At 37.7% G+C, this 24,229-nt stretch overlaps 1 protein-coding gene across 2 annotated transcripts in view; it reads right to left on the bottom strand.

Annotated features, from left to right (window-relative positions):
* Positions 1–2,761: 2,761 nt before the first annotated feature.
* Eaf2 (ELL associated factor 2) overlaps positions 2,762–24,229 on the bottom strand; it is a 40,620-nt gene continuing 19,152 nt past the window's right edge. For both annotated transcript variants that reach the window (XM_041673169.1, XM_041673170.1), the window contains 4 exons: positions 15,322–15,458; positions 12,560–12,705; positions 8,182–8,439; positions 2,762–2,935 (listed from right to left, as the gene is read on the bottom strand). In XM_041673169.1, coding sequence (XP_041529103.1) covers positions 2,889–2,935; positions 8,182–8,439; positions 12,560–12,705; positions 15,322–15,458 — 588 coding nt within the window. In that variant the 3' untranslated portion in view covers positions 2,762–2,888. The remainder of the gene's footprint in view (positions 2,936–8,181; positions 8,440–12,559; positions 12,706–15,321; positions 15,459–24,229) is intronic.

The raw sequence follows: 24,229 nt of genomic DNA, 5'->3' as shown, positions 1-24,229 counted from the left end.
TCCCCTCCACCAGAGTAATCACTATTCTTTCATCATCACTGATTTCAATGAGTTTCATGTAAATAGAGTAACACTGTTTACATTCTCTATGTCTGACTCCTGTTACTCAAGACTACATCGGTGAGATTCATCTATGTTGTTGCCCAAAGCAAGATATTATTTTCTTCTGTTTGGTCAAATTCACTATACAAATAGATCATTATTTATTTAGCCATTCTTAGGTTGATAGACACTTGGGTGGTTCCAACTTTAGTGTTGGCAATTGTCAACTTAGTTTAAACTGGAAACTGCTTCTCGGAATCACCTTCTCTGTTAGGCTCTTGGCTCTACTTGCATGATATTTGGGAAGTAGAAATGAAAGCAGGAGGTGTTACTGAGTGACAAACTGCAGCGACGTTGTGATTAGATATTAACGATCCTCTGCTGATGGCTCTGTAAGTGTAGGGCAATGCATTTGAAGTCCACATGACTTTCAAGTCTTTAGGGTTTTATTTTTCTTAGGCTCTTCAGGATGTCTGTGATACTATTATATATATATATTATATTAAATAATATATATTATAATAATATATATATACTTTGATTTTTATCCATGACTCTTGGCTCATTGCTCCTGTAATTCTTATTCTCTAGGTCTTCTAAGTTACAGAATGTTAGGATATTCCCAACCTCCAAAGCAAACCTCTGAAAACAGTCTCTCTTCCTTTCTCCCTCATTTTTTTAGTTCATCTTATCCTCCCATCATCCTTTCGGCTCTCCTTCTTCTGTCATTTCATCTGCTTGTTTTTGTCCCCAAGGCAGATCAGAGACACTAGAATTTCAATCTGACAAGGCAGACCACAGAGTCTAAAACTATACCCTAAGCTTATCCTATTGTTAAGCACATTATAAAGACAGTCTCATCTTCTTTGTGTAACAGTTGGTCATTTCAGAAGAACTTGCCCCAGGCCCACGGGGAAGAAACACTGAAGAACCTGGACAGGCCTAGTTAGGCTTCTTCATCCAGTGTGTCTGCACTTGTGCCTATGTAATGAAGTCTCCATAGACGCCAGAAGGACATGATTGTGAGAACATCCAGATTGCTGAACTTTGTGTGCCCAGAGAAGCTGTAGACTCTCCATACTCCTTCCCCATACCTTTACCTCTTCACGTTATCCTTCATAAAAATATGTTTATGAGTCTGTAAACCACTGAAGCAAGTTAATTGAACTAGAGGAGGTATTATAGTGAGCTCCATTTATGACCAGTTGGTCTGAAACACAATTAAACAATCTAGTGCTTGTGATTGACATCTGAAGTGAGAGGGAGCAGCCTTGGGGACTGGGCACTTACCCTGTGTAATCTGATGTTATCTCCAGGCAGGGAGTATCATAACTAAATTGAATTAGAAGACACACAACTGGTGTCTGCTGCAAAATGCTGGCTCACTTGTTGGAGAGAAATCCACCACACATTTTGGGATCACAAATTTTGTTGAGTTGATATTGACAATGTTAGACTACAGGACAAACCCAAAACCTATTCCCCTCCCTTTGGAGGGTATACAGGATAAAGATGAATTCATTAAAATGGCATTTAAGCTGAGCGTGGTGATGCATGCTGAATTTCTGAATTTAGGAGGTTGAGGCAGGAGGAATGTGAGTTAGAGGCCAGCCTGGGTGACATAATGAGACTCTGTTTCAGAACATGCTCCCCTCAAAAAGTCTTAAGAATATTTCATTTACAAAGACAATAAAAGGAGGAAACAAACTGAGCTGTTTTGATTATAGGAAGAGGGGCCTGAGAGTCAACCTTACCAGCTTATCCATTGTGTACTCATTTGTCGTAATTAATAGTAATAAAAAGAATTCCAGCATAACTTTGAGTAAAAACTTTATATTCGAAATTACTTCACTAACACAGTGGGAGTGTTTTACTAGCTATATTGAATATACACATTTGCTTTTGTTAAATGATATCGTGGTTGTTTTCAGCTAAGTATTAATGAGTTAAACAGAAAATGAAGATAAATTAATGGAAGAGAGACTAGAGAGAAGAAAAATGAAAGAAAGAGAAGAAAGTAAAGCCAAAACTATTCATAAATTATAGCTAAATAAAATCAGCAAGAACTGATGATGTTGAATTTTTCCATAATTGTCAAAATTTGAGGCAACCAAGTGTTATTCAATAGGCAAAAGGATAAACTATGGTACATGTAGACTGGGAATAATATTCAGCCTTCTAAAGATTACTGAACCATGAAGGCTGATCTGAAAAGGCATACCCCATATAATTCCAACTACAGGGTACTGGGAAAGGGTAAAAGTGTGAAGATAGTAATGTGTAATATGTTGTCAGGCCAGCTATAACTAAATACTTATATTTCCTTCGATTCAAAGGTGTTATAAGTAGAAATGCCAAATACTTAAACTCTTCTCTTGAAGGCAAAAAAACATAAAAGACAACAAAACATATTTAAATTTGGCAAGAATGAAAGAATTTTCAGTCAGAATTTGAAGAATATCAGATAGGAAAGGCACAACCATAATGAAAACCATGAACTTTGCTATAAATCAATTGTTCTAGGACTTCACAATCTGGGACAACAAAGTGGCAAAAGAGAGCCCTGGGCCTATACTCCGGAATACTTGGTCTGCAGCTTGTCACTGACAATATCTGGAACAAGTTCCCTAACTTCCGAATCTGTCTTCTCATCTATCAAATGTGATGACGTTCTCTTAGGAATAAAGATAAAACATGAGAATACCAATAAAACGTTGAAATTCTGAATCAATTTAATGTTTTTCAGCAAAAGTTACATATTTTCCTTAGTCAAGGAGTATTTAATCTTAATACGAGACAGATTATCCCACGTTTTACAAATGTTTTCTTTGTAACGCAATATCGCTTCAGTCATCACTGTCACTTTCCGATTCACTCAGCTGCAAATCACTTCCTAAAACAAAACAAACAAAATCGTAGTCATTAAAAATGTGAACTGTTAATATTTAATGTGTTCATTTAGCTTTATCAAAAATAAACGTACAAATGTTATGTCAAAAGTGATTCTGTTAATCTAGCATTTTGTAATTGATAATATGATTGCTTATCATATAATTACGCCACATATCTGGTAAAGCAATCAATACTGCCTAGAAAAGAGAAACCATAGCAGCAAACTCCCAGTGCCACCTATCACTTACGTTAGCCTCCTCTCACTTGCTGATGACATTGTCCCTCTTTCCACTATCGGCTTATCACATCAAGAAATGAGATAAAAATACTTTTAAAAATCAAACTATTATTTTCAAGAGGAAAAAATTATAATACCTTTAATTTAAAATGCATTCCAAGCCATTATGGAACAGATGTTAAGGGTCACTAGACTAGATGTCATTCAATGTCAGAATGCTTGCCTACTCTGCACAGAGCCTGGGATTCAACCCTTAGCACCATAAAGAATATCTAATAACCGATTGTCTGTGAGCTTAGTCACTGAGCTAACCTCAATGGAACACAAAGACAGGAAACATATCTAGCAGGGACAAATGCTGTAGAAAGACAGCAGGAGGTGCTATTATAGATACTGTTGTGGGGAAAGCTTTAGGAGAGGCAACATTTGAACAGAAATTTAAGGTAGAAAGTCATAAAAAAAATGGAGGCATAGTGTCTAACTGAAGAGAACAAGTATAAATGCCCAAGGCAAGTATAGAGTGGTTGTGATTTTTTAACTATACATTTTTCGGTAATTTCACACATACATATAATGTATTTACATCATTTTCACCTCAAACTCACCTCTACAACTAACTCCTCCTGGATGCCTCCCTCCCTGACAACACATCATCTTCCAAACTTTATATCTTAGTTTTCTTTTTAATCCTCTGAGTCCAATTGGCTGAGTCCAATTGGCTCTGCCTGCATATATAAGGGTGGAGCTTGGATCACACCTCTGAAGAAAACTGACTTTCCCAGAGTAGGCTTGCAGTACATGCTAGAATAGGGGTGGGACTTACATGATTTTTTTTTTTTTGACTTGCAAAAGGGCTACTGTGGCTAGAGTGGGATAAATGAGAAAGATAGGGAACGAGGTCAGAAAGACCAGAAAAAGTCACAGCAAGGATTGTTTGAACGCATGGGACAATTTTAAGTAGGCAACTAAGGTGAAGCTAACTCTACATTGGTGAATACACAGGCAACTAAGTTGAAGCTAACTACATTGGTGAATACACTGTAAGAGTATAGAAGAAACATTGAAGCAGGGAGAGAAGTGGAATCTTTGCAGCTCCTCAGAAGAAAATGCCAGCTTTGACTTGGGCGTGCCAGCAGAACTGTCACTTTGTCCTCGATGCACCGTAGTTTAAGTGTGCCTTTATTCTCATGTATCCAGTTTAGAATCTGGAGTAGATTTATGACTGTCTTAGCCCTGGAAAATTCTAAAGTTTTCCATACTCTCCCTTCTAGTCATTCATAGAATTCCTAGTATACAGTGTTTCATCATTGCCATCTATTTTCTATACCTCTAAACTGTTTCTCTTATTTTTTTATTTTATATTGTGTTCTGGAATATTTCCATGGTATTATCTTCCATCTAACTAATTCATTTTTTATCCATGTCCATCTTGACTATTTTTATTGACCTTTTTCAAGAAATTTCCATGACCTGTCCTTTCAAAAGATTTTTAGACGTTTATTTACTCACATGTGTGTGCATTCATGCATGCACGTGGGAGTCAGGGGTCAGTTTGTGGATGTCAGTTCTCTCCTTCCACCATGTGATTTCTGGAGACTGAACTCAAGTCAGAAAACTTGGTGACAAGTGTCTTTACCCACTGAGCCATCCCACTGATGCAAATTTATTTTTAAAATGATAGAACTCAAACTCTGGGCCTTGTGTATGCTATGCAAACACTCTTCTGTAGAGCTATTTTGTTATTTTCAAAATTTGTTGCATTTTATTTATTTCTGATTTCCTTTCCTTTATTATCTTTTTAAAGCTATGTTTTGGATTAGGTGTGGTTGTTTACACCTTTAATCTCAGCACTCAAAAGGTAGAAGAAGATGAATTTTTTTTTTTTTTGAGTCAGCCTGGTCTACAAAGTGAGTTTCAGGCCAGTCAGACCTACATAATGAGATCTTGTCTCAAAATAGGAAAAAGAAAAAAAAAAGAAAAGAATTATGTCTTCATAGTATCTTTCTTAGCAACACATTTTTTTTTCTTGTTTCAGAATTCTGTTTGCCCATTTTGAGAGGAAGTTTGTCTTTTTCTCTACCTTTTTAACACTCTTACAGGATTTTGAGGTTCTTTAAACACAGCCTACAGCTTCATTTACCAGAAACAGGTTTTGCAATCACATTTAAAGATTGCTATCTTCTGAAGATATGGTAGGTCCCTTCAATGAACCAGTGAATAACAAGGCTGTAAAAGCAATGGGTTGAGAAACAGCAGCAGCTGTCAGCATGCAAATGGTGCCTTTTCCCAGCTTCCTTTTACTAGCTGAAGATCATCCACATATCTACGGATCTTTCCCACCTCACCCTGCCTCCACCATACACTGTCTACTTCCAACAGAAATCATAACTTAACTTCCCTACTTATATCAAGCAACTTTGTGTGTGTTTATGTGCATGCGGAAGACAGAGGCATTGTTCCTCAAGGCCATCTACCTCTCTCTCTCTCTCTCTCTCTCTCTCTCCCTCCCTCCCCCCTCCCTTCCTCCCTCCATCTGTCTTTCTTTTTCTTTTCTTTTTAGACACAATCTCTCACTAGCCTGGAATGCAGTAAGTGCACTTATCTAGCTCTAGGGATCTGCTTGCCATCACACTTAGGTTTTGTTTTTGGTTTTTAACATTGATTCTAGGGACTCAACTAACGTCTGCTAAGCACCTTATTAACTGAGCTATCTCTCTAGCTATATAACAAGCACTTTGTATGTGTATGTATGTGTCTATACATGCAAGGACAGTCAGAACACAGACTTGGACATTGTTCTTCAGGCACTGGGATCTGCCAGCTAAGCTAGACTGGCTGACTGCCTGTCTCTGCCTCCCCAGCAGTAGGATGGCAGGCATGCAGCTCCCCTACGGCCACATACAGTTTTTAACACGGGTTCTGGGAAGTCAATTCAGGTCTTTATACTTGCATAGCAAGTGCTTTAATGACAGAGCTGTCTCCCAACCAACATTCCAAGCACTTTTTTTTTTAGCATTATGTAGTATCATTTTTTTCTCTGATAATTTTTTATTACTTTATAAATAATAGGAATCAAAATTTCCACTTCCTCCCCTCCTCCAACTTCTTTCCTGCTCCCCCACTCACCTTCCTCATCCCCCTCCAGTTCTCAAGAGAAGGCAGGGTACCCTGCCCTGTGGAAGTCCAAGGCCCTTCCCGCTTCATCCAGGCTTAGGAAAGTATGCATCCAAACAGATTAGGATCCCAAAAAAGTCAGTACATGCAGTAGAGACAAATCCCAGTGCCATTATCATTGGCTTCTCAGTCAGCCCCCATTGTCAGCCACATTCAGAGAGTCCAGTTTGATCCCATGCTCATTCAGTCCTAGCCCAGCTGGCTTTGGTGAGCTCCCATTAGTTCAGGCACACTGTCTCAGTGGGTGGATCAATTCCTCATGGTCCTGACTTCCTTGGTCATTTTCTCCCTCCTTCTGCTCTTCAACTCGACCTTGGGAGCTCAGTCCAAGCACTTCTAAGCTAATCTTTCTTGAAAGTTATCCAAGCTGCTTCCTACTACTTCCCTTTAAACTCAAAACCAATACCATTAACAAATCCATTTTTTTATGTTTGTACTTCAATTCTTTTCTTTAAAAAAAGTTTTATTCTGCTTTTTAAATTTATTTTAAAAATTTATTTAATTTTATTTCATGTACATGTGATATCTATCTGCATGCATGCCTGTACACCACCTTTGTGTAAGCCCTGGGAGCCCAGAAGAAGGGGGCATATCCCCTGGACATGTGTGTAGTCTGTTACCCCAGTGCTGGATCCCTAGAGCTCACCGGCCAGCTAATCTAGACTAATCAGTCACTTAGAGGCAAAGTAACAGAACTTGACTAAAAATATGGTGGAAAGTAATAGAGCGAGACAACTGAAGTTTACTTGCAGCCTACAAATGCATGGGTACACAAATGCATGCATACCTGTACATACACATATATACATGTACACTACACATAAACAAATACATAGAAACAAATAAATAAAGCAATATAATTATGTTAAGGTCTAGTCTCTACTGTAAAAGAAATTGCAAACTTTGAAAAGCTTAAAGCAGGAGAGGTGATAAATTATATTTGAATCATTTAAAGATCAATATGGCTAAGAATATACACAGTGGATAAAATTGGCCTTGACTGTATACACAAGACTTGCATAAGATCAAGCCAGTCAAGCATGAATGTAGAAGGGCCTTACAAAACCCCACCCTGAGATGAGGCATTATTGGCAGTTGATGGTTGCTGGAAGGAAAACTCTGAAGTTATCTTCAGAGAGGCATCCCTTGGAAAGTTGCTCTTGCTTCAGCTAATGAACCTACAGACATGTACACAAACATACTGGCAATACACAGTGGACACTGCAGTTAAGACAAGAGAGAACATGAAGTTAGGAGGAAGACCTGGAAGCAGTAGCAGGAATCAAGAAAATGAGCCGAACTACAGTGGTAGTAGTAGAGACAAAATGAAGTAGATGGATTTGAAAAATATTTAGGAGGTAAAAGTCAACAGGACTTGGTGAAGTATTAACTACATAAAAAGAAAAGAGAGACACTCACCCCAGAATACAATGGACTTCTGGTTTACATAATGAAACAAATGCTGCCGTTCACTAGGCAAAACTCAGTGAGCCAAAGAATATCAGGTTAATTTTTGGACAAAGCATATTTGAGGTGCCTTTTACTAGGAGATGAAGCCAGACCTATCTGCCCAGGACTCAGAGGTCTGCATAGAGATATGTACTGGACAGTTACCTACATATAAGTATTGGCTGAAACAGAAACATGAGGTGGCTATCTAAGGAAAGAGGATAAAATAAGAAAACACAGAGGAACCCCAACTCTAATGATAGAGTAGATTTTAAACATGGCTAATGGTTATAAAATGAGACTTTTCTTTGACTAAACTTTAGTTCCCAACAAACATGGCTACACTGCAAATCCTGTTTTAGTTACTTGTGGTCATGTATACTTACGTAAAGTACTCATCAGTAAGCCACTGTTGTCATGAAATCTATTGCGGCTAGCATCAGTGTCTGGAGTCCTGTACTGTGGCCTGGCAGACATGCTAGAATGTCCTGAGCTATATGTCCCTGGACCTGAAGGAGAGGATCGGTCATCATCTTCTGAATCGCTAGAACTATCCTCACTACTTGAAGATGAGGAACTTTTGGAATCTGATGAACTGTCGCAACTACTCATCTGGTCCATTAGACTAGCTTCTGCCTTCAGTTCTGAAAGAAGACATATAGGTAAAATAAATAACATGAAGAAACACAGAAACATATAAATGCATTATCTTTTAAGAAGACTTTGATAAAAAAATAAATAAAATACATATTATAACATCTAAATTAACATTTATTTTAAAAAATGTTCTGTAGCATTGATAACCAAGAGACTCCAAACACACAGCCTGTTGATGTTGCCCTTGGCTATCTGGGGATGGAAGGTAGGTCCTTGCTGTTGAAGATATCATGTGCTTCAGAAACAGGACCCAAAGACTCCTGAGCCAGAACCAACCTGAATGCCCTCTCTCTGAAGACTAACTTTCATGGTAGTAGAAGGTGCCATGCAAGCTTCCAATGGAAAGAGGCAACCAGCAATCCCACCCAGCTACCATTTGCCTCTGAACAACATCAAGGACTAGCTTGACACAATAACCCTAAGAGAGCAGTGATTATGCACACACCTTGGTGATACCAACTGCTCTCTAATTGTACGTAAGACCCAGTCAACCAGAGACAGACCATACCTGGTACTGGAAACCTACTTAACTACTCGGTGCTAGTGAAGTCATGATTATTGGAAAAGGATCTACAACTACCAATTGACTAAAAACCAACATAATTCTTGATAACAACCATCTATAAACATTTGTCCTTGCACCCACAGATAAGTGTAGTCTTCGCCCCTGATTGAAGAAACTTCTCCTTGCAGAGATCATAAGAGAAAACCACAATCAAAATGGAGAGTTGTGGAGCCCAGTACTAACAGAAACAGCTAAAAGACACTCCTGAACCTCAGGGAACATCATGGAAAAGGGAACAGAAAGATTGTAAGGCTCAGAGGGTCAGGGAGTTTGCTGTGAGATTGTGTCTCCTAGTAATATCAGGAGTTAGACTCAGAGTTTACTGCCCAAATGATAGCAAACAACAATGACACAAATGAGCATGGCAAACTGGACAAAGGAAAGTCCTTGTGGCCTCAGTTTTGCATGAAGAATATAGGCAACTGAGGAAATCTTGAAATCTTGGAGTGAGAGAAATAGCTTTCACACACACACACACACACACACACACACACACACACACACAATCATGGAGCAGTCTTTGTTGTATTAAGCCACAGACTTCCTTTCCCCAGGAACTGTACTTCAATGCTAGTAAAGCCCCTTTGTCAAGTTCACCAGTAGGAACTCTAGTTGCTGGAGATTTACCAAGAAAACCTAAACAGACCTACAAAAGGTCTGGAATTAGAATGTCATTTGAAACATAGCCCACAAAATCAGGCAAGTATCTGCATGCTAAACCTGAACCATGACTGCCTGCTAAGCAAAAGATTTAAATATTGTCCCTAGAATACAAACCAAAATGAAGATGTGCTGGGAAGTTACCTATTATGCTGTAAATCAGGAAAATCATAACTTGAATGAGGAAAGCCCACATCAATTCTCAGAGAAATTAGATGTAAGACTTGTCTGAGAGGATCTTAAAATAACTTTCACAGAATGATTCAATTATAATTTCTCTTGAATCAAATGAAAAAATTTTAAAAACTAGAAATTTTAAACACAGATCAAATGGAAACTGTAAAAATGACAGCACAACCCGCTGGGTAGAGAGCCCACTTACCAGAGAATGAATAAACCATGAGAACTCCCTTGATCTAAAGCAGAAAATATCTGAAACAAAGCGAACAGGTCCCCAAAGATCTGTTGCAAAGTGACAAAAGTGCCAACATTTGTAGCAACTGAACTCTTAGAGGACAGAGAAAGGGGATTGAAAAATGATTAGGAGAAATAATGCCTGAAAACATCCTAAGGTTGATTAAAGACATCAACCATAGAGTCAAGAAGTCGAGCAAATCCCAAATAGAATAAACCCAAAGAAATGCATGCCAAGGTACATCAAAATTAAACATCTGAAAACTAAAGGCAAAGATAAAAGTTCTGAAGGCAAGAGAGACATGACCTATCACTGCAGAAGAATACTGTAAAGGTAATATCATGTCTCTCAGTGGAAACTCAGAGGTGGCACAATGCTGTTTAAGTGATGAAAGAAATGTCAGTGGTGAACTCTCCCTTTACCAAAATTAGTGTCCAGTAATGAAAGAGTAATAGATTTCCCTAGGAAGACTAAAAGTACGTGTATTAAGGGAAGGAAAGTGAAAAGTGCTCCTCACTGAGCTTCTTGTTATGGTAGACCCCTTACCAGTGTCACCCAGTCTCAAGGTGCCTTTCAAGTGGGGAGAGAGAGATCTGAAGGCAGGGAAGGTCTCTGTGTGGTGGAGGGGAATGAGCACAGTGTGGTGGCACATACACATGCCTTCGCCCCCATGCAGGTGCTGATGGCAAGGGCAGCCTCAACCCAAGCACAGCGGAGCGCTTTGAGACTGCAAGCACTCATGTGGCATTATTCCTTTTACTGGTATACTCAGCTTCCTGGTGTCTCTGAGGAAGGGGGGAATCTTAGCGCCTATCTAATTTCTTAAACTGAAATTACAGATAACTCAAAGATATAAATGCAAAAACTGATATACAAATTTTCTAGTGTAAGTTCTGAATATGAATTGGAAAAAGTGACTCAACCATCAGAGCCTGGTCAGTAATGGGGCTGGAAAGATGGCCCAGCAATTAAGGGCACGCTCTTTCTGAGGACCCAAGTTTAGTTCCCAGCACCTTTGTCAGGTGGCTCACAACAACATGTAACTCCAGGTTCCAGAAATCTGATGCCCTCGTCTGGCATCTGCAAGTGTAGACCTGCACACATGTGAACATACCTTCCTCCCACACACATACTTTTACATACATACATATGAACATACATGTATACCCCTCACACATACTTTTAAATTAATCTTTAAAAAGAAGTTAGTAGTACTGTAGGGTCAATAAGTATTTGATAGAATAATTTGATAGGATATAGTCTAGGGAACACGCTATAGAAGCATCTCCAGATAGAGAATTTTCCTTTGTCATATAAATTTAGGACACAAAAACTGTTCTTGGTTCATGTTAACTGATTCACTCCAACCCTCTTCTGAATTATGACTTCCAAGCAATGCTTTAGTTGAGGTCTGACACAAAACACCACATGCAGGACCTTTTACTTACACCAAAGAATCACTCTTGAGGATACAATACAATTTATTGCTTTCTAGAACTTACTCCATTCAATGAGTTGCTTTTAGGATTTAGTAGCAAGGACTAGAAAGTTTCTTTGAAACCTATGTTAATATATTATATATTAAGATAACATAGAAAACACAAATTACATCTTTATTTTTTGTTTTGCTGGCCAGTAAGCACAGAACTAAATTCCATTTTAACTTTAATAGCTAGAAAATTTACTTAAAATTTCCCCTTAATCCCTTAATTTTTAGCTACATATATATGTATATATTAATATAAAGATATATATTATAATATAATATATAGCATGATTCAGATCTATTTTGGAAGTAGTTGTAATATAAGATAAAATAAAATTCAAAATCTCTTGTAATAAGAACTTGGAGTTGACAGCTTCCTTACTGCTTGTAGAGACAAGACTAACCTGCTAGGGATTACATACTTTACTGGACCTAAAAGGGAAGGGGGAGTTATTGAGATACATGCAAATTATGATGACAGAATATAGAAGCAACTAATTTACTTTGATGACTGGGGTCTTGCTGCTGTTACAATACTGTACCATCGATATCCTAACTGTAGCTAGGGGTGGAGGGGAAGAAGATTTAAGTTTTTTCCCTTTAAACGTTCTATACCTCCCCAGATATGCCTTCCTGCTAAGAGGGACACGGCAGATGAAGCAACTCTCCTCCTGCTTCTGTTGGGTTGGTGCCTTAGACATCTACAACTAACTATAAACAATACATTTCATAGGAAGAGGCTATAAAGAACTGAATATGAAACACCTTTTTGCCCCAAATAGTTATAAAAAGAAATTATATGACATGAATATAATATGCTAATTTATATGTTACATCATTACCCCAGAAAAGGACACAATCATAAAATACACTGTTCTCTCACTAAGACCTATGGTTATTTCCACTGCTAATGGAAATTCAAACTTTTACTCAATATTACTTACCTTTTATAAACTGACATTATATATACTTAGATTTTACCTCTTTCAATATCATCCATTGGAGATGCTGGAGACATCTTGTCTTCTGATGGAGAATGGTGTTCAAGATTGGAAGTCCTAGGTGGATTCCACATTTGTTGCTGCTGTTGTTCTAGCCTATACTGAATTTTACTACTTCCTTCAACTCTGCAATTAAAAATATCAAATACCAAAATAGTCAAGATAGCAATGTAACAAATTCAACTTACTAAGTTACTAATTTTTTCCACTTGTTTTTTAGAAATCTCTCAAATGGCATTTAAGAATCAAAATGTTAATTCATTTAACAAATATTTATTGAGCTCCTTCTATATGTTTGGAATACAACACACCAGTGCAATGATGGATCCAAATGGAACAACGCAAAAAAGAAACAAAGCAAGAACAACCCTACTGCTCAAACCGAGCAGACAATCAGTTATAAATGACTAAGATAAAGAGAAAATATGTGTAAATTTATCATTTCTATTAAAACTGAATCGCTTCCAAATTTTCCATTTGTAATTTTTAAACAGGCATGTTAACAATGGAGGTGTAAATATTTTTTTCAACATTTTAATGAAGAGTGTACTTCAGAGTTTTGTTTGAGGCTTGCCTTTCCCATTTCCTGTGATCAAATCTTACAGTTTTTCCTTCCCAAAGTGTTTAGCCTCTCATTTTCTCTCACTCATTCACACTCTCCAAAATCTTAGTTTACACATTTTCCAGTTTTCAACATTGTTTCTTTTCATTCGGTTTCATTGCTGGACTAATGTTTGGGACCAGAGTTATAAACATGCCAGTCCCTAGTTTGAAATATCTTAATATGTAACTACTACCAGCAAGGAAACATTCTAATTTCTTTGTTAATATCCGAGGCATTAAGCTCAACCTTCTTTTACAACCTAAACTCTAATCCCCTGCCAACATCATTCCCCAATTTGCAATTCTTACACAAGTGCAGAGACAGATATCTGCTCTGTTTAAACGAATCTTATTTTCTAGTCCCCCCCCCCCAAAAAAAATCAGCTATATTCCTTCTTCCCACCTGCTTTATCTTGTACCTTTTTGGACCAGCTTAAGAGAGCTAGGACAGCAGGGACATTAAGAAACAGAGGTTCTCGGGTTTCTTCTCTCAGTTGAGGTTGACTTTGGGAATGACTACTTTTTAAAAGACATTGTCGTTAGCGTAAATTAGTTGTACAAAATAATGAGCTTCATTATGACATTTCCATCCATATATAATGTGCTTTGATAATATTCATTGTTCAATCCCTCTCCCTTGCTTTCTCCCATTATAGGAGCTTCTGTTATTTTGGGGGGGGGGGTTATTGAGAAAAAGAGAAAAAAAAGTTTCCGCCTCCTCCCAGCCTCCCATTTCCCTCCCCCTCCTCCCAATTTTCTCCCCCTTCCCCCACTCCTCTCCCCCTCCCTCTCCAGTCCAAAGGACAGTCAGGGTTCCCTGCCCTGTGGAAAGTCCAAGGTCCTCCCCCCTCCAACCATGTCTAGGAAGGTGAACATCCAAACTGGCTAGGCTCCCACAAAGCCAGAACATGAAGTAGGATCAAAACCCCGTGCCATTGTCCTTGGCTTCTCATCAGCCCTCATTGTTCGCCATGTTCAGAGAGGAGCTTCTGTTTTAAACACACATTTAAGGCAATTCTTAGAATGTTAACTTCCTTTGAAGCAACATTTTTCTTTTCTTTTTAAACATTTATATTTAGATTTATTTATCTTATATTATGTGTGTTTTTTCTGTGTTTATGCATGTGTACCCATGAGTGCTTGGTACTTGTGGAGGTCAGAAGAGGGCCCTGGATCCCCTGCTATTGGAGTTACAGATGGTTGTGAACTACCATGTGGGTGTTGGGAATTAAACCTGGATCCTCTGCAAGAGGAACAGTGCTTTTAACCACTGAGAATCTCTCCAGCTCCAGAGGTAACATTTTCCACAAGGCTTTCCTAAAGGTTCTTAGCAACCATGGCCTCTCCTTTTGAATCTCACAGTCATTTCGTCTATACTGTTTAAATTTAGAGCGAATGCTTTTTATATTATCTGGTTTAAAATGTACCAAGTGTATCTAAAAAGGACCTAAGGTGGCTATATTTTCCTATTGAATTTTAAATTAACTTACTTATTAGAATGATTAAAATGTATAAAATTAGAAATCTTAAGGTTAGTTTTTTATATAACAAACTTTCCTTTTCCCAAATGCTCAATACATTTTTACTAATAAGGATGAAGTTATTCTGGACAGCGGAGAATGGGTCTGTTCAGTCCCAGTCTATGAAAGTACTACAAAGGTATACTTGCACACATAGAAATAATTTTATACATCACAAGGTATTGTGATATTTTCACTAAGGACCATCACTAAATTTAAACTTAGAAAAATATTTAAAGTAAATTTTGAAATTTTATCTTTTTGTGTAAGTGTTTGTGTGTGTGGATATGTCTGTGAGTGTGGTGTGTGTAGACATAACATGGCATTGGTGGGCACTGAGCACGCTGCATTATCACTGTCCACCTACTCCTGTTTCCAACTGCTGCAGTGCTAAGCTCACAGGCATGTTGGTGCGCATGCCTGGCCACAGGTACTGGTATGTGAACTCTGGTCCTCACGCTTGCACAGCAAGCACTCGTTACAGATGAGCCATATCTGCAGTCCCCATTCAAAGCTTTTTAAAAACACACCTTCTACTATAATTTGACCTAATCCATTAATTCTTTTTCCTTAGATATGTATATGTTGATAGAGTAATATATTTCAATATGCCACCTACCTTGTTTTTTTCACAGTGATGTTGCTGCTGAGTTTTTCCAGGCGACACTCCCCAGTATCATGGTTAATAATCAAAATGCATTCTTTTAAGTAAGGTCTCTTGGAACCTTTGAAAACCGTGACTGGTGGGGTTGAACCCTGTTAAAAAAGTTAATCATCATTACTTGAAATTTATCACGATAATTCTATTGAACTGGGTGTTGAGTTTTTCTGGTACTTTTTCTCAATCCATGTTATGTATCCAGTCACTTAAAAACTTTTGAAGCTTACTACCCTTAAAGCAATGGGTGTGGCTTAAAACAGAAATACAAAGACTGAGATCAAGGCAGATCTAGTAGTGTAGGGCTTTATTCCCAGTTACTCAGGAGGTTGAGTCAGGAGGGTCCCAAGTTCAAAGCCTGTCTGGATTACAGAATGAGATCAAAGCTAGGTTAGGTAACTTAGAGGGATCCTATAGCAAGATAAAATCTGAAGAAGAGGATTAGGAATGCAGTTCAGTGGTATGGCACTTGCCTAGCACGTATGAGCCTTTAGGTTCAAACACACATGGATATACGTACACACACACACACGGACATGTGCATACACACACACACATACACACACACACACAAGCTGAGATCTTAAACCTGCTATCACTGAAGAAAGGAAAAAGAAGATATAATTACCTCCAAAACAGTAAGATTCGTTTTATTTGCATTAGGCAACTGGGATTCAATCTGATCTAATCTAAAAATATATTTACAGGAAAGGAAACAGAAATTTTGAACCATATCCTATTTTAAGATGATCAAGAAAGCATCAATAAAGAACAAATCTTATTATTAATTTTCTTAAGTGTGATAACAATATATGGTTAACTAAAAATTGAAAAGTCCTTTCTTAACAATGCAGAAACAATGATTTAAGAAATGAGTTAAACTTTAGGATTTTTCTTTAAAATACACCAGAAGGAAGTGGTGAGTGAATAGTTGCTCAGCAACATTTAGTTTTTCTAGTACATTATTTTTTACAAGTTAAGGGAGAATGGGGAGATAGCTCACTTGTTAAATGCTTGACACACAAGCTAAGGACCTGAGTTCTATCCCTAGTATCCAGAGTAAAAGGTGTATGGTGGTGCATATTCATGATCTTAGCACTGGAGAAGAGACAGGCAGGTCTCTGGGTTTTTCTGGCCTACTCTGTGAGCCTCAGAAGGTAAGGATATTGGCTCCTAAGAAATGACATATAGAGATGAGCTCTGGCCTCAATTCATGTGTGAATGCATGTGCAAACATACACACACAAGAAACTCAGCCCATTACTATCATTCTGTAACTTCCCTTATTTTTGTTATTGCCACCTCCAAACACAAAAATTATATGTTATCATTATCTTAGTCTCACATATATAATTCCTAAGCATAGTTCACCCATTTTTGAATTTTATAAAAGTGTATTCACATTTTAAAGCACTTTAAAACTAATTCTTATCAAGTACAATAGAGCTATTGGGTTAGAAAAGGGTGACTGAAAGAAAGCTAAAGGCCCATCATACATCAATAATTTAGAGAGCCACTAAAAGAAGTATGAGATAAATTTGGTGATTGAAAATTTCACAAACAGGAAGTAGGTTAGGGACTTGTGATAGGTGTGGACTGGAAATGATGAGAGAGAGAGAAAGGAAGGAATAACTTTATTAGTCTTTCCTTAAGACTAAAGTGATCTACAGAAATCAAGAACACATAGTGCATAAATGAAAACCTAGCCGGACTGGATCCCGAAGGGTGATATGTAGAACACTTATCCAGGGGCAGCTGAGCTGGAGAGCCAGAAGACTGGTTATAACAGCAGCAGCAGCAATAACAACAACAACAAACCCAAAACAAAAAATAAAGACAAACAAAACTAGGCCTATTCAGTCGGGGACTTGATTTTCAGACTTGGCTTTTAGAAGTGAGTAAACTATACTAAAATAGAAACCTATGAATGCCAAGCTATAGTTAACAACAGATTTGAACATCTATTTTTCTTTTTTATTTATTTTTTTAATTTTTATTGCTTTATGATTCCATTCATAAATACCATTCAAAATTTCCACTTCCTCCCCTCCTCCCATTGCCCTTCCACTCCCCTACTCTGCCTCCCCTTTCCCCCTCCAATCCTAAGAGAGGACCGGGTACCCTGCCCTGTGGGAAGTCCAAGGCCCTCCCCTCTCCATCCAGGCTTAGGAAGGTGTGCATCCAAATAGACTAGGATCCCAAAAAAGTCAGTACATGCAGTAGAGACAAATTCCAGTGCCATTATCATTGACTTCTCAGTCAGCCCCCATTGTCAGCCACATTCAGAGAGTACAGTTTGATCACATGCTTGTTCAGCTCCAGTCCGGCTGGCTTTGGTGAGCTCCCACTAGATCAGTCAAACTGTCTCAGTGGGTGTACCAACCCCTCGTGGTTCTGAATTCCTTGCTCATATTCTCCCTCCTTCTGCTCTTCAACTGAACCTTGGGAGCTCAGTCCAGTGCTCCGATGTGGGTCTCTATCTCCATCTCCATCGCTGGAAGAAGTTTCTATGGTGATATTCAAGATAATCATCAGTGTGACTATGGAACATGGCCAGTTCAGGCACCCTCTCCTCTACTGCCCAAGGAACTAGCTGGAGACATCCCCGTGGACACCTGGAACCTCTCTAGAGCCAAGCCTCTTGCCAACCCTAAAATAGCTCCACTAATTAAGATATCTTCTTCCCTGCTCCTATATCTGCCCTTCCTTCATCTCAACCATCCTAATCCCCCAAGCTCTCCCTAGTCTTTCCCTTCTCCCTTCTCTCTCCCCCTTCCACCTTCCCCCACCCCACCCCACCATGCTCCCAACTTTTGCCTGGAGATCTTGTCTGCTTCCAATTTCCAGGAGGATCTATATATGTCTTTCTTTGGGTTCACCTTCTTATTTTGCTTCTCTAGGATCACGAACTATAGGCTCAATGTCCCTTGTTTACAGCTAGAATCCACTAATGAGTGAGTACATACCATATTCATCTTTTGGGGGCTGGGTTATTTCACTCAGGATAGTGTTTTCTATTTCCATCCCTTTGCATGCAAAATTCAAGATATCATTGTTTTTTTACCGCTGAGTAGTACTCTAATGTGTATATGTGCCACATTTCTTTATCCATTCTTCCATTGAGAGGGGCATCTAGGTTGTTTCCAGGTTCTAGCTATTACAAATAATGCTGTTATGAACATAGTTGAACAAATGCTTTTGTAGCATGATTGGGCATCTCTTGGGTATATTCCCAAGAGTAGAAATGCTGGATCCTGAGGTAGGTTGACTCCCAATTTTCTGAGAAACCGCCACACTGATTTCCAAAGTGGTTGCACAAGTTTGCATTCCCACCAGCAATGGATGAGTGTTCCCCTTACTCCACATCCTCTCCAGCATAGGTTATCCTTGGTGTTTTTGATTCTAGCCATTCTGACAGGTATAAGATGGTATCTCAAAGTTGTTTTGATTTGCATTTCCCTGATAGCTAAGGAAGTTGAACATGACCTTAAGTATCTTTTGGCCATTTGAACTTCTGTTGAGAATTCTCTGTTCAATTCAGTACCACATTTTATAATTGGGTTATTTAGAATTTTAATGTCTAGTTCTTGCATTCTTTATATATTTTGGAGATCAGACCTTTGTCTGATGTGGGGTTGGTGAAGATATTCTCCCATTCACTAGGTTGCCTTTTTGCCTTAATAACTGTGTCCTTTGCTTACAGAAGCTTCTCAGTTTCAGGAGGTCCCATTTATTCATCGCTGCTCTTATTGTCTGTGCTACTGGGGTTATACATAGGAAGTGGTCTCCTGTGCCCATGTATTGCAGGCTACTTCCCACTTTCTCTTCTATTAGGTTCACTGTGGACAGATTTATATTGAGGTCTTTAATCCATTTGGACTTGAGTTTTGTGTATGGTGATAGATATGGATCTATTTTCATTCTTCTACAGGTTGACACCCAGTTATGTCAGCACCATTTGTTAAAGATGCTTTCTTTCTTCCATTGTATAATTTTAGCTCCTTTGTCAAAAATCAGGTGTTTATAGGTTTGTGGATTAATATCCGGGTCTTTGATTCAATTCCATTAGTCAACATCTCTGTTTTTATGCCAATACCAAGCTGTTCATTACTGTAGCTCTGTAATAGAGTTTGATGTCAGGGATGGTAATACCTCCAGAAGTTCCTTTATTTTATAGGATTTTTTTTGACTATCCTGGGTTTTTTGCTTTTCATATAAAGTTGATTATTGTTCTCTCAAGGTGTGTGAAGAATTTTGTTGGAGATTGCATTGAATCTATAGATTGCCTTTGGTAGAATTGCCATTTTTACTATGTTGATCCTTCCAATCCAAGAGCATGGGAGATCCTTCCATTTTCTGGTATCCTCTTCAATTTCTTTCTTCAAAGCCTTAAAGTTCTTTTCAAATAGATCTTTCACTTCCTTGGATAGTGTTACCCCAAGATACTTTATGCTACTTGTGGCTATTGTGAAAGGTGATGCTTCTCTGATTTCCTTCTCTGCTTCTTTATTCTTTGTTTATAGGAGGGCTCCTGATTTTTTTTATTTGATCTTGTATCCTGACACATCACTGAAGGTATTTATCAGCTGTAGGAGTTCTTTGGTAGAGTTTTTGGAGTCACTTATGTACACTATCATAGCATCTGCAAATAATGAAAATTTGGCTTCTTCCTTGCCAACTTGAATCCCCTTGGTCTCCTTATGTTGTTTTATTGCTATTGCTAGAATTTCAAGCACTATATTGAAGAGATATGGACAGACTTGTCTTATTCCTGATTTTAGTGGAATGGCTTTGTGTTTCTCTCCATTTAATTTGATGTTAGCTGTCAGCTTGCTGTATATTGCTTTTATTATATTTAATATGATGCTTGTATCATATTAATCTCTCCAAGACTTTATCATAAAGGGGTATTGAATTTTTTCAAATGCTTGTTCTGCATCTAATGAAATGATCATATAGTTTTTTCTTTCAGTTTATTTATATGATGGATTACATTGATAGATTTTCGTATGTTGAACCAGTCCTGCATCTCTGGGTGAAGCCTACTTGATCATAATGGATGGTTTTTGATGTGTTCTTGGATTCAGTTTGCCAGTATTTTATTGAGAATTTTTGCATCGATGTTCATGAGTGAGATTGGTCTGTAATTCTCTTTCTTGGTTGAGTCTTTATGTGGTTTTCATATCAGGGTAACCGTAGCTTCATAAAAAGAGTTTGTCAATGACTCTTCTGTTTCTATTATGTGAAACACATTAAGGAGTATAGATATTAGCTCTTCTTGGAAGTTCTGGTAGAATTCTGCATTAGAACCATCTGGTCCTGGGCTTTTTTTGGTTGGGATGTTTTTGATGACAGCTTCTATTTCCTCGTTATTTATAGATCTATTTAAATTGTTCACCTGGTCTTAATTTAATTTTGGTATATGGTACTTATCTTTAAAAATGTCCATTTCTTTTATATTTTCCAATTTTGTGGCATACAGGCTTTTGCAGTAACACCTAATGATTTTCCTCAGTGTATGTTGTTATGTCCCCCTTTTCATTTCTGATCTTGTTAATTTGAATGTTCTCTCTCTGCCTTTTGATTAGTTTGGATAAAGAACCAGTTCTTTGTTTCATTGATTCTTTGGATTGTTTTCTGTGTTTTTATTTTGTTGATTTCAGCCCTCAGTTTGATTATTTCCAATCTTCTACTGCTCCTAGGTGAGTCTGCTTCTTTTCTAGAGCTTTCCGGTGTGCTGTTAAGTCTCTAATGTGAGCTTTCTCCATTTTCTTTGTGTGGGCACTTAGTGCTATGAACTTTCCTCTTAGTACTTAACACTTTCATAGTGTCCCATAGGTTGGGTATGTTGTGTCTTTATTTTCATTGAATTCAAGGAAGACTTTAATTTCTTTCTTTATTTCTTCCTTGACCCAGGGGTGGTTCAGTAGTTGACTGCTCAGTTTCCATCAGTTAGTAGGCTTTCTGCGGGTGGAATTGTTGTTAAATTCTAACTTTATTCCATGGTGACCTGATAAGACACAGGTGGTTACTACATTTTTTTGTATCTGTGGATGCTTGCTTTGTTACCGAGTATATGATCAATTTTCGAGAAGGTTCCATGAGATGCTGAGAAGAAGGTATATTCTTTCCTGTTTGGGTGGAATGTTCTATAGATGTCTGTTAAGTCCATTTGATTCATTATATCTGTTAGTTCTCTTATCTCCCTGTTAAGTTTCTGTCTGGTTGACCTGTCCATTGGTGAGAGAGGAGTGTTGTAGTCTCCTACTATTAGTGTGTGGGGTTTGATGTGTGCTTTGAGTTCTAGTAATGTTTCTTTTACATAAGTGGGTGTTTTTATATTAGGGGCATAGATATTCAGGATTGAGACTTCATCCTGATGAATTGTTCCTGTTATGAGAATAAAGTGTCCTTCTCCATCTCTTCTGATTGATTTTAGTTTGAAATCAATTTTGTTAGATATTAGTATAGCCACACCCACTTGTTTCGTAGGTCTGTTTGATTTTCCCAACCCTTTACTCTGAGGTAGTGTCTGTCTTTGAGGTTGAGGTGTGTTTATTGTAAATAGAAGAATGATGGATCCTGTTTTCATATCCATTCCCTTAACCTGTGCCTTTTTATAGGTGAATGAAGTCCATTGATATTAAGTGATATTAATGACCAGTGGTTGTTAACTCTGGATATATATATATATATATATATATATATATATATATATATATTGGTGGTAGTGTTTGTATGTGAACCCTTCTTTGAGTTCTGCTGGTATAGGGTTGTCAGATGTCTTTTGTTATTGTGGGTGTTGTTGGCTTCCTTGGGTTGAGGTTTTCCTTCTAGTACTTTCTGTAAGGCTGGGTTTGTGGCTACATATTTTTAAAATCTGTTTTTGTCCTGGATATCTTGTTTTATCCATTGATGGTGAAAGAAAGCTTTGCTGAGTATAGTAGTCTGGGCTTGCATCTATGGTCTCTTAGTATCTGCAGCACATCTATCCAAGACCTAGCTTTCATGGTTTCCATTGAGAAGTCAGGTGTAATTCTGATAGTTTTACCTTTATATGTTACTTGATCTTTTTTCTTTGCAGCTCTTAATATTCTTACTTTATTCTGTATGTTCTGTGTTTTGATTATTATATGGCAAGGAGATTTTTTTTATGTAGTCTACTTGGTATTCTGTAAGCTTCTGATACTTTCATAGGGATATCCTTCTATAGGTTGGAAAAGTTTTCTTCTATAATTTTGTTGAATATATTTCCTGGGCCTTTGAGCTAGAGTTCTTCTCCTTCTTCTACCCCTAGTATTTTTAGGTTTGGTCTTTTCATGGTATCCCAGATTTCCTGAATGTTTTGTGTTAAGAATTTGTTGGATTTAATGTTTTCTTTGACCAATGAATCTATTTCCTCTATAGTATCTTCAGCACTTGAGATTCTCTCTTCTATCTCTTGTATTCTGTGGGTTATACTTGTCTCTGTAGTTCCCGTTCATTTACCCAGATTTTCCATATCCAGGATTCACTCCGTTTGTTTTTCTTTATTACCTCTATTTCGTTCTTCAAGTCTTGAACTGTTTCTTTCACCTGTTTGGTTGTTTTTTCTTGGTTTTCTTAGTTTCTTTGAGGGATTCATTAATTTCCCAACTTTTTAGGGAATTCTATAAATATATTTTTCTTAGAGATGTTTATAATTCCTTAGAGTACAGTCTAAGGCTATACTGTCTTATTGTGCTCTGAGCTCTTAAAGAATAAGAACTGAATCATTAATTCTTTACATTGTGCCCAGTGCTAAGACCTTACAAACACACACTGGATGTTGAATAAGAACATGAACAAATTCTGATCATAGCTCACAAGTTCTCCCAGTCTCTATAATTTAAAGAAGTTTATAAACTTTCTTCCTTATCAAATTGAATACCTTTACTAATCTTTAAAAATTGTCTTTAAACTTTATGTGTATGGGTATTTTGCCTACATGTGTGTCTGAGCACTATATGTGTGCCCAGTACCCACAGAGGTTATAAGAGGGCATCAGACACCCAGGAAATGGAGTTATTGATAGTGAGTTGCCTTGTGTGTATTGGGATTCTAATGCTTTTGATTGCTGAATCATTGCCCCAGCTCTACTATTCCTAAACTTTAGACTTTAGTTTCTGATCATTTCCTTAAAGTACCAAGTGTCTTGCAAGTATATGAATTATCCCTGTCTCAAGATGACTCTTGAATACTTCCTACATCTCCACATTCACTATTATCCACATTGAGGTCTTAATTAACAGTTCACCTAGATTACCGTCATTGTTTTCTCTAATTTTCTTTCCAATTTTGTTATTCATTAAGCTGACAGGCAAAGCAAATCATATTGTTCCTATGATTTAAAAACTCTATGTACTTAAAATCTTTATGTAATCAGGATAAGATTTATATTATGTAAATCTATATATGGGGTCATATATAATATTTTCATTTCTTCTCCAACACTGCCACACTACACAGCATTCAGAAACTATGTAGAAGCTGGCTTGTATGTGTGCTAGTTTAGATCTTGAATATCTGTCAAAGCCCTATGAATTGAAGTCTCATCATCTACTGGAGTGGTGCTATCAGGAAATGGTGGAAACAAAATAGTAATGGTAGGGTCTAGATGCAGGCCTCTGGTTATTGGGGCTATGCCCTTTGGGCTAGTATTGCGACTCCAATCCCCTCACTTACTCTCTTATTTATGTACTTATTTATTTATTGCACCTCAGATGTGAAGTAACTTTTTTTTTCTGCCATGCACTCCCACTATGAGGTGCTATTCTCAGATAAGAGGGATAAAAACCATAGGTCAACATGATCATGAACTGAAACTCTAAAGCCATGGCCCCAAATTACT

The sequence above is a fragment of the Microtus oregoni genome, unplaced genomic scaffold, assembly GCF_018167655.1.
Source record: "Microtus oregoni isolate MIOR12 unplaced genomic scaffold, Mior012 000023F_ref0000262, whole genome shotgun sequence".
Taxonomy (NCBI): domain Eukaryota; kingdom Metazoa; phylum Chordata; class Mammalia; order Rodentia; family Cricetidae; genus Microtus; species Microtus oregoni.
Note: the sequence above shows the minus strand (reverse complement) of the source record. Positions and strands in the feature narration are given on the sequence as shown.